General features: G+C 37.7%; 1 protein-coding gene across 1 annotated transcript; it reads right to left on the bottom strand.

Annotated features, from left to right (window-relative positions):
• Nucleotides 1–3,327: 3,327 nt before the first annotated feature.
• Nucleotides 3,328–9,644, bottom strand: LOC130077873 (serine/threonine-protein kinase pim-3-like). Its single transcript, XM_056243272.1, has 5 exons — nt 9,486–9,644; nt 9,247–9,297; nt 8,769–9,156; nt 6,707–6,772; nt 3,328–3,407 (listed from the first exon to the last, which is right to left on the bottom strand). Exons 1-5 carry the CDS (start codon nt 9,642–9,644, stop codon nt 3,328–3,330), a joined length of 744 nt encoding a protein of 247 aa, XP_056099247.1.
• Between the last annotated feature and the right edge of the window lie 2,349 nt (nt 9,645–11,993).

Genomic DNA, 11,993 nt, shown 5'->3' with positions numbered 1-11,993 from the left:
AACTCAGCCACTTGAAATGGCCTGAAAACATGTGAACAATCAGCTTATATAGCTTATACCTATGTGTGTGTGTGTGTGTGTGTGTGTGCGCGCGCGCGCGCGTGTGTGTGTGTGTGTGTGCTCTTGTTTTCATGACAACTGAGGACATTTTTATGATAACACACCTTCAATATGAGGACACTCGGAAAAATGAGGACATTTCCTGAGTCCTCATATTTCAAATGGCTTTAAAAACACACCAAGCAGTGTTTTATTAAAAATGTAAAAATGCAGCATGTCTCCTGTGATGGGTAGGTTTAGGGATAGGGGCAGTGTAAGGGGATAGAATATACAGTTTGTCCAGTATAAAAGTCGTGTGTGTGTGTGTGTGTGTGTGTGTGTGTGTGTGTGTGTGTGTGTGTGTGTGTGTGTGTGTGTGTGTGTGTGTGTGTGTGTGTGTGTGTGTGTGTGTGTAGCCTATATATATATATATATATATATATATATAAAAGCTGTGACGTCATCTTATTTATTTGAAGACTATGAAAACTTCAGATGCAAAAACCTCTAAGTTCGTCAGTCATTTTTATTTTAAATGAGCATTTTCATCATGCTCCTATATGTTTAGGTTCAGTAATTTCACTTTAATGCCAATGCAAAGGTTATAAGTCAGTTATTGAAATGACTTATTTTCAAAAATGTCACTGCAAAAAATTACAGAGTAAAAAAATTAAAAACATAAAAATACTAATTAAAAGAAAAATGTCAAACGGACTATTTATATCACGGACTAATATATCATTCATAATCCTAAACAATGTGCACATCTATAAAAAAAAACATCTAAATGAACAGGTTTGGTTTCATGCAAGTCAAAAATGTAATTAAATCTACATATCAACCTAAAAAATGACATCAACGAAATTCATTTAATTGTGTGGGTTTGATTAAGTACAAGTAATTTTTGTGGGTTATAAATAAGAGATCTTTAATTACAAGTCCAGGTTAGCACTTTTTTTCCTGTTTTTAGTGTGCCACGGTGAGTTTTATATTGTCCCCCTCTGACCAGCCCGTTACAAATCTCCAGCAGGCGACACACCAGATAGAGTTTGTAACGCAGCACTAATGAATAATGTCTCATATTATTAATATGATGTTGTTATTGTCACTGACCTGTCGGGCTGTTCTCCATAGCGGCGGCTGAAGGAGAAGCCTCTTGGTTTGCTCCTGATGGGTCGCTGATCTCTCCTCCTCCAGCTGTCAGAGCGCCACCTGCTGACACTAGACCGCTCATGCTGAGCTCCACTGACTCCAGCGCAGGAGAAACGCGCGTTGTTGTCATGATGAAGAGCTTTTGAACTCTCTTTTGGACTGCTCTTCGCTTACGCTCGGATTCTCACTGAACCGAACAGTGTTATTGCGAGCGCGAGACTATAGGCCTTCGCTCGGAGTTGATGACGTCACAGTGTAAAGCTGGCGTTCTATGAGAGAATCTTCCAAATGGCTTCAGTGACATCATGCCTAATCTCACACTTACTCACAGCAGTTCAACAAGTCTAGGCAGAGTTTGATTCCATAACCAGAGTTTGAGTCCTCACTGAAGGACTTTTTTTTCAGAGAATCAAGAACTTTTTTTTTTTTTTTTTACATTGTAAAGATAGGCCTAACAGATAAACATGGTAAAAACAAAACAACAAAAAAGACAGATAGATACACAGACACAAATGAGTTGCCAGAGTGACAAAAAAAAAAAAAATTCCAATACATTTAGGATGAATAGAGATACAGTTTTCATTGCTTTGGGATTAACAGAGTTTTGGATAGTTTCCATGTATTTAGATCATCTTTGAATAGAGAAAAGACAGGTTTAGAGCCACTACATTTTTGCTTATGTATGTGTGAAATTTAGCTAGTAGGAAAAACAAATTATCTATGTAATATTGTCCTGTTTTCTCCTTTGATTAGTCAAACAAACCAAAGAAAAAACATCTTTAAAACAGAAAGAAAAGTCACTTGGAAAATAAGATTGGATAAACATGAACAAATCTGACCATACTTTCTCTGTTGTCACATTGCCAAAACAAGTGAATGACATCTTCCTCATGCAGGAGAGTGACAAAAACAGCAATTCACTTCAATGTCCGACTTATATTTCATAAGAAAGGCTCTGAGTTCTCTTTTGAACCCCCATGTGCAGCAATGTGGATATGATAAGGCTGCAGCAAATAAGACAAATGCCAGAATGTAAAATCTGTAATTTAATACACAATTAAATGCATAATTTATCATAATTTACTAACCATAAAATAATAATAAAGGTCTTGATAGATTACTTGAGTCATACCGAGGACAATGTGCAGTCGTGAATATTGTTTAATTGCTGTTTCTTCAAAATGCTTATAAATGTCTGTAGGGGTAAAACATTTTTACATTGGAACAAGTTGCTCTTTTTTATTTGTTGATTAGCAATTGAAATCCTGTGCTTTATCACCAATGTTTTTTGTAGTTCCTTGTTCTGAATCATTTCTTACACATGCAGTTTATATGCTGTAATAAAGTATCATAGAATAATAACTTTAAAACCATGGTTTGCACTAACATAGTAAAATACATGGGTTTGGGGGAAAACGGCACTATATCATGTTATAAATATAAACGAGTTTTACCGCAGTAATTTTCTGCGAGTTTGAGAGTTTCTTTGTGTGTTCTGTTGGGCTCATTTGTTGTGATTTCTCCACGAGAGTCTCTCACACACAGACTCATGAGCCTCAACTGGCACAACCTTGTTACCATCAATATATTATCCATTATCAATTGAAATTGACGCTGCATGTAATAAAATCAGAATCGTTCGTGCATGAAAATATTTGGTGACTGAAATTTCGGTGCTCTCCTAGCTATTTATTTTGTTATTGACGTATTATTCAGGCAACTTTTCCGGTCAGACAAGTGAAATTATCTTTCCCTTAAAAAAAACATAGCTACAAAATATAAACATGAATAAAAACAGGAGACATTTAAACATTTTGTAAATGTTATTTATTTGATATTATGCTTTTTTAATAATTATTATTATTAACAATATTATATTAAAATATTATTTTTACTCAAATTGACTTAACTTTCTAATAGTATTTACTTAAACACTCATCTGGAAAACGGGGCATTATTTTATTTGTGCTGCCTTTACATTATGTTATTTGTGCCCCTTTTTGCAGTAAATTTGTTACTGTAGTTTTCTGTTTCTGATGAATGGCTCTTCCTCGTCGGCTTAGTAAATTAAATAGGGTTAGGGTCTTGGTCTTTTGCAAGAATTATTTCACATGTAGTGACCTCCTCAACAGTGTGTTACTCTACCTGACTCCCTTCCTGCTTAAACCACTCATGTTCTACCAGCTGCTCTAGCGTCGGTGTTTCGTCTGGATCATCTGTCATGCACAGGCGTATCAGATCCTGACACTCTGTTCAAGTTTCGAGGAAAGCACTGGTTAGTCGTGTAAGTATGCTCTTAATGACCATGTGACACACTAATGTCATCATGACATGACTAATGACTAATCACTTTTTCCTTTACAGTTTGACTAGTAAATATTTATGTTACTAGCCATTCAGAACTAGAAGCAGTGATGTTGAGCTACTGTAAAAAAAAATCTGTTCAATTTAAGGTAAAATACCGGCAGCTGTGGTTGCCAGAAATGTACCGTATAAAATACAGTAGCAAGACTTTACGGTAGCAAGGTTTTACAGACTTAACTTAAAATTTACAGAAATAAACCGTATTTCATTATCTGATATAATGTTAATTTACAGACCTATTGAAGTATTAATATCTGTTTTGTACCATTCTAATACACTGACAGCCAACAATCACAGCAGTGATGAGAGTCACACAATCAATTAAAGCTCATCATAAGCTGCTCTTTCACAAGAAAGTTAATATTAATATATAGAAGCTGCACAGTGTGATTCACACAAACATTAAACTCCATCATGGTAACACATATGAAATTTTAAAAAGGCAATAAACATTCATTTAACAACATTAAATGTCACATAAAACCCTAATGTACATAACTGATTAGAAAAAGCAAACTATGAAGAAACAGTTATTTCAACAAAAATACATCAAATGTGAAGTGGAATTGTGGGAATGTCAATTTACGTTTTTTCACTGTAAATTATACAATGAGTTGTTCATTTTCACTTTCAAAAACTGTAAATTTAACGGTATTTTACAGTAAAATTACATGAAATGTACCATTAGATCTATCACAGTTATTTACCATATATAGTAAGGAAAGGTTCTGTTAAACAATTAACAGTTTTTCACTGTAGCATTTTTACAGTCTTTTACCGTTAAAATCACGATCATTTTTTACAGTTTGTCTTTCATTTTTCATGTTTATATTTAGGAATTTACATTTGATAAACATGATATGACACAGTGTGTATGTGTGTGTGTGTGTGTTCAACAGTGTCATTAGCCCCTTTCACACTGCAATCCCGTAGCCTAGGAAAACCCAGACAACTTCCGGCAAATTTAGATTTGCTCTGAAAGTTAGTCTGGCAAAGAGCTCATTCAAGCCCATTTCCAATTCGCCGAAATCGCGGCAACAATCAGAAACGTTGGGGCGGGCTTAACACGATGACGACAGCGCTGGGATTTTGAAGCAGATTTTGTAGCCTACATTACAAAGATGGATCCCGCCGTCAAACATCACTCGTTCGAATCAGCTATCGCGTCTGTTTTAAGCGATTTGAACGTTTCCTTTTAGTTAAAAACCGAACAAAGAACCACACTCGGAGATGTTTCTCCGCCGCTCTGCATACGTCATCTCCTTCATCGCTCTGATTGGGTTTAGGTCTATCCGCGACGTCCGTTGGTGACGCCCCTCTGGAAATGATTTGTCTATGACGCTTTGCCAGACCATAACTCAGTTACAACTGAGAATGCTCTGGTTTTAACCAGGCTAGCAATCCCGGTAAATTACCGTAAAATTGCCAGAACGAATTTACCGGTGAATTTTAAAATGTGCTGTTCACACAAGCAACAGCGTTCTGGCTTTTTACCGGTAACAGACCATTCACACATCAGCTCCAAAATAAAACTCTGTGAGGATGTCATTAACCAAAAGTGACCTTTAAAGTTGTTGACAAATCTATTCATCCGCCCGGACAAGGAGAAGCGCTTTAGTTCACTTTAGTATCAATCCGATTTTAAAGGGGTCATATAATGCCATTTTTGTACAAGCTAATATGATTCTTTAGGGTCTAAATTAAAAGTTTGTAATATACTTTAATTAAAAATTCTCATTAGTATTGTAAGAAAACACTTATTTTACTTGGTCAAAAACAGCTCTGTTTTCAGCATGCAGTTTCAGTGCATATGACTTTAAATGATCATGAGCTTTGCTCACCCCGCCTCTCTGTTCTGCGCATACACCGTTTGTAACACAATAACACAATATCCATAACGCGCTGTTCATTATAAACGTGGGATTATGAATTATATTGAGAACGTTGTACATAGAAAACATGCTGTAATGTACCCTGAGTGTAAACCGACGCATTCATCGTGAAGCGTGCAGCTGGCGATTTGCAAAGATTAATATAAATATTAATATAAAGATTAATAAAACGTTACACTCACTTTAGTTCTTCTGAAGGTTCAGCAGGAACACGAATAGGTTCCGATCCTTTATTCAGGTGCAGCTTCTCAGCAAAACCAGCTTTACACTGATCCTCGTTTATAAAGCAGTCCACTGAGAAATGATTCGGCAAACATGAGAGCATTGACGTTGCTCGTGGGGAATATTCCCTTCGAAAACAAACTCAGCCACTGCGTCTTCAGCGGTTCGGATTTAGGAACATTAAAATGACTGCTGTGTTCGTTATTGCACCCAAGAACAGAACACCACAATCGCTTAGACGCCATTCTGCTCATAGACAGTGCTCCAGCATATCAACAATGACCGCGCCGATCCGCGCGGACTATGATTGACAGCTCGCTCATGAGCGAGGGCGGGTCTGTGTTGAATCACTGCTGTCAATCAACAATCGCGGGAGGGGCGTCCGTTTTATTGACGTCACAAAAACGAACGGCTCAATTTGAGGCAGGGGAAAACATATAAGGAGATTAAAACAAAAACACTGGATGGATTTTTATCATTATATGATGGTTGTGTACAGGCACTGCCAACACACATTTCAGTACAATCAACTTGTAAAAGTGCATGTACCATTATATGACCCCTTTAAGTAATTTGTAAACAGACATTTTGCCGAGTAAAGACTCTGCATCATAGTTTTATGAATGGCTCAGAGCCGTTGCTCTTTCAATGGCTTCTGATTGGCCCAAATCACTTCTTATGTCTCTGACATAATCACTTCTTATGTCTCTGACATAATCACTTCTTATGTCTCTGTACGTGCAAAATACCGGTAGTCTTCATTCAGCTTTCACACAGCGCATATACCGGTAATTTACTGGTAATCTTACAACTTCGCTTACTGGTAAATTGCTGGAACCAATTTACCGGTATATTTAAAAAGGTCCTGTTCACACATGATCAGTCACCTGTAATTGCCAGTAAAGACTGTATGTGTGAAAGGGGCTATTGTCTCTTTGTTATTGTTATTGCCATACCTTTTGAAAAAAAGTTGGAATCAAACTTTGGATTATTTTCGAAAGCGGAGCGGCCTTGCACCATTCTGTACAGTACGTTACCCAGAGACAACACTGTCTCTCTGAGCGCGATTTTGTGCTCCACGTAAAGCTCTGGCACGACATATCCTGTCCAAGCAAGCAACAGAGATTCAGAGTTGAGCAAACATTTCACTTGGATAATACATCAGTAAAGCATTATGGAGCTAATAATATGACAAAATGATTTGAATTTGAATTGTGTAAATTTGAATTATTTGCAAGTGTAATCTAACAAAACTGAATTTTAAATAGTTCTGAATTTGAATTTTTTTGGAACGAATATTGAACATCTGAAATTTAACAAACTGAAAGGTTTTTATGGCTTATGGTTTTTATGGAAGAGTAGATGATCTCGGAAAAGTCGAACAGAGCATTTTGGCCAATAAGGGACTGCAGAAGTTTTCCAGTGCGAACGTGGTGGTTCAAGAGGTTGCCGCTCTCTGACTCTGATCATGAATCGCCCGGAGGTAAGTTAAACATGAATGATTTTGTGTTTGTTAGGTTAGCGTTCTCAGCACGTGATACATTTGTCTAAGCGGTCTCTGGTGTTTGTTTTAAAGTATATTTTGTGTAATATTTTGTGTAAAATTGATTAGAACGCCACCGTGTCTACTACACAGACAGGACGCGAGCGGCGCGAGCAAAATAAAAATGTATTAGTGCAACTTTCATTAAGTAAAATCACCAAAAGCCTTCAACCAAACTGAGATGACCCGGTTTTATACATAATGCCAACATAATGCAATTGTCCTTTCAATATTAAAGTCTTCTCTCCTGACTGATGACTGACTCAGTAATAAAGACTGTCTTTGCCGCCATCTAACATTACAGGCGAAATATTTTAACTTATGCTGCTGCTCACGGCCAGGGACTATTTTTTTTCCAGCGGAAGGTTGAAGGCTTTTGGTGATTTTACTTAATGAAAGTTGCACTAATACATTTTTGTTTTGCTTTATTATGATTATTGAGTGGCAATCGCTTTAGAAAAGCAATACACGGTACTCAAGGCTAGTGCTGTCTTGTGAATAAGTCACGTCTGAAGGGGTTGCACTTGCAAGCACTCTGGTTCGCGTCGTATTCACGATACAGCACCATAGCACACCCTCTCGTACCTTATGCTTACATGTACGACGCAATCTAGACCGGACGCGAGCGGTGCAACGCGACCAGTGAAATCCCCAACAGCACACGATTACCCATCCTATTTCTGACCTAGTCCCAGCTCTTTACAACAGTCGCTTCAAGCACTGTGTTGCGCCGCTCGCGTCCTGTCTGTGTAGTAGACACGGTCTAATCAATTTTACACAAAATATTACACAAAATATACTTTAAAACAAACACCAGAGACCGCTTAGACAAATGTATCACGTGCTGAGAACGCTAACCTAACAAACACAAAATCATTCATGTTTAACTTACCTCCGGGCGATTCATGATCAGAGTCAGAGAGCGGCAACCTCTTGAACCACCACGTTCGCACTGGAAAACTTCTGCAGTCCCTAATTGGCCAAAATGCTCTGTTCGACTTTTCCGAGATCATCTACTCTTCCCTGTGACCTACTTTCTGTAAGACCTGAATTTTTGACATTGAAGTTTTGACATTGAATTTTAGAAAACTGAATTTGACGTTTCGAATTTCTTCATCTTGAAAACTTGAATCCGTTTTTTTTTTAACTGAAATTTTGCAGTATTTGAATTCAGAACACAAAAACTAGCTGTTTGAAAATACATGTCTATAAAATTCAGCCATAAAAAACCTTTCAGTTTGTTAAATTTCAGATGTTCAATATTCGTTTCCAAAAAAATTCAAATTCAGAACTATTTAAAATTCAGTTTTGTTAGATTACACTTGCAAATAATTCAAATTTACACAATTCAAATTCAAATCATTTTGTCATATTATTAGCTCCATAAAGCATTAGTCTTTATGATAACATTACAGAAAATCTATAATAGCCTCCAATTCAGTAGTGAGCCCAGAGTTTCGTGAAAGATTCACACATAATCTCGACTCCACATATGATCACTCACTCTGCCATCATATTTGGGCTGGTTTTAATGGTCACACAAAAAGCTAACTAACCTCTGTATTGGTTGTCTTCATCATCCCAACCTTCAATAAGTCCTCCACAGCCAAAGTCTATCAGTTTGAGCTGCAGCGTCTCTGTATTGACCAGGATATTATCCACCCTGATGTCATTGTGAGCAACACCTCGGCCCATGCAGTGTCTCGCTGCATGGACTACCTGGAGCATTAAGGGACGTGCTTGATTTTCATCCAAGCGAGGCCCGTTGAGCTTGAGGAAACTGAGCAAGGTCTCGCAGGGTTGTGGATGCTCCAAGATGAGGATGTGATGATGTTCCTCTTCAAACCAGTCCAGCATCTGGACAATGTCCTGGCTTGGACTCGGAGAGTTTTTCACTCGCAGATTTAGAACCACTTCCATAACCAGTGGCTTGGAATAGCCAGGCTAGAGAAAGATGTTCAACAAAAGGTTATCCGACTATGTTTGGTTTCTGTTTGATGTATTTAGTTATAGTAATTAATTTTGCCAACTTACAATAACAATATAATCATCCTCCTTATACTTAGGAATGATCTTGATGGCAACCTGCAAAGGGTAAAAAAAAAAACGGGTTAAATATATACTGACATTTTTATGACAATATTCAATCTATCTATTTATTGACTAGGCCTACTTGTTTTTGTCAAAAGAGTGGATGCTAATCTATAAGTCAAGTTTACAGAAATAATAAGCGAAAAGTTCACATTTGGTGAATAGAGTAAACATGGTTCTACCTGCTGGCCATCAGATTTGCGAGTCCCCTTAAACACAGTGCCGAAACCTCCCATTCCTAGTCTCTGTCCCATTTCATAAAGGGAGGAAAACAGAACCGGCTCATCGAGATCTGTTGCATCAGGAATCGGCCTGAGACTAGATGGATCTGAAAGAGACATCAACTCAGATTTGAGGTCAGATGGATCTGGCTGTGGATCACGTGGATCCTGTAGAGCCGTCGACCCAAGACCGGATGGATCTGGCTGTGGATCAGATCGATCCTGTAGAGACGTCGACTCAAGACCGGATGGATCTGGCTGTGGATCACATGGATCCTGTAGAGACGTCGACTCAAGACCGGATGGATCTGGCTGTGGATCACATGGATCCTGTAGAGACCTCGACTCAAGACCGGATGGATCTAGCTGTGGATCAGGTAAAACTCTGCTGCCACAGAGGATGGCGTGTTTTACAGCCTGCCATTTTCTCTTAAGGAATGCATGACTGCCTTTCTTTGTCTTAATTTTTGTTTGTTTTTCTAAGAAAAGAGAGATAGAGTAACAGAAATTACCACCAAAAGATATTATATTTGGTTTAAAAGATTCAAAACCTGCCCTTCATGGGCCCTTTTCACATTTCCGGCGTTCTCAAAAGCGGAAGTCGTCAAAGTTGGGTAAACTATAGTGGTAAACGGAAACTACAACTAATATAATTTTTGCATTCCCATTTGCCCCAAAGCAAAAAAATAAAAATAAAAATCCATAATAGTATTACTATATGACTTTCCAAAAAAGGAAACATGGAGAAAAGGATTATGGTGGCGAGAAGAAAAGATGTCAAGTTTGCCATCAAATGCGGTTTTAAAAGAGCAGTCACAGAGGATTTTGTGACAAATAGGGTTCAGTTTAGCCCTATTTTTTTTTTAGCGGCCAAAACATTTTACATCGAAACTGTGGCTTTTATAATCTGGTTTATTCAGATATTTTGTTTAGGCTAGAATAAGTTCTGAATGGCCAGTAACTTAAAAATGCAAGTAGGCAAATTGGCTGCAATGCATTGTGAGGGGTGGGAATCACTATACCTCACGATTCATTACGATACACGATACATGGCTCACGATACCAATAATATCACCATACAGCAGTTCTGCAATAATCAAATAGCTAGACAATCCTATAATGATACACATCACAATATCTGTCTAGCTGACAGGGCCGGATTAACCATTAGGGCAACTGGTCACTTGTCCAGGGGCACATGACATCTAAGGGGCCCTGGGCACCGTCAAAATAGGTTAGATCACGTTATAAACGCAGTCCTCACTTTCCTAATTATATGCAGATTTTTGCAACTCTTTCGATCAAAATATAATGTTAGATCGCGTCAAAAACAGTGTCTGTAGCTTCCTGAGCGAGCTGTCATGTCGACTCGCGTGACTTGACACTCTGAAATTTTAAATCGGTGGGAAGATGGAGAAGCAGTTGCCTACGGTTGCCTATTGCCTAACATAAAGGTCTCGACTGTCTAGCGTTATATTTTGCCAACGAACTCCAATTGAAACTGTGATATGGCTTTGTGCCTTTATAAAACAGCAAAAGACTTTAATTAAGTAGCCTATATAGGCATTCTGTTTGTGCTGCATTATTTAAAGAAAAGTGCACACTTTGCTCACGCGATCAGCATGGTGATCTGGTGTTTTCTCCAAAATGAAAGCTCAAGGGTTTATTGCTGGCAATTGAAGAAATTAGGACAAAAGTATTGTAATTTTCCTATACTGTGTAATTTAATGCAAAATAATTTTAGGCTACATTTATAGGCTAGGTCTATATGGATTTTACGTCATAGGAATAATTATATAAATCATTATTATAATAATAGTTTGGCATCCTAAAACACCAGTGATAATGTAATGTAGACTGAGACTATATATATCATAACTAAAAAGATGTTTGAGCCCTCTTTAATGTCCAGGTACAAGTCAATGCTTTTTCTTTGTTCAATGTGCACATGGGTTAAAGCCGGTTGAAGCTCTGAATTTTGAGCTCTCAGAGTGCACCAGATTGAGCATTTAACCTTAAAATGTGCAAAATTTTGTCAGAGGTCCACCCAACATAGTTTTACAAAATCCTATGGAAAACACAGATCATTTAATCTAATCTCATCCTAATCATCCCCATATATATATACACCAATTGGCTTCATCACTATGTCTCCTCTCCACCAGTAAGCTGGTGTGTGGTGGGCGTTCTGGCGCAATATGGCTGCCGTCGCATCATCCATCATCCACAAACTACATTTGTCCTGCCTACACTGTAAAAAAATTATGTTATGTTTTAACATAATCATCACTTGATCTGCATCACAGTGATTCAATAGCAAACGATTTTTAGCATTTTCAAAATAATCCAAAATATTTCTTGAAAGTTTTTCTGATCAAAACACTCCAATAAATTATTTTATTTAGACACACTGACATCAAGAATCGGCCTGTGAATCTTAACAATGGTGACAATAATAAAGCATGTTGC

Source organism: Rhinichthys klamathensis, unplaced genomic scaffold (assembly GCF_029890125.1).
Source record: "Rhinichthys klamathensis goyatoka isolate OS25496 unplaced genomic scaffold, OSU_Roscu_1.1 h1tg000025l_1, whole genome shotgun sequence".
NCBI lineage: Eukaryota > Metazoa > Chordata > Actinopteri > Cypriniformes > Leuciscidae > Rhinichthys > Rhinichthys klamathensis.
Note: the sequence above shows the minus strand (reverse complement) of the source record. Positions and strands in the feature narration are given on the sequence as shown.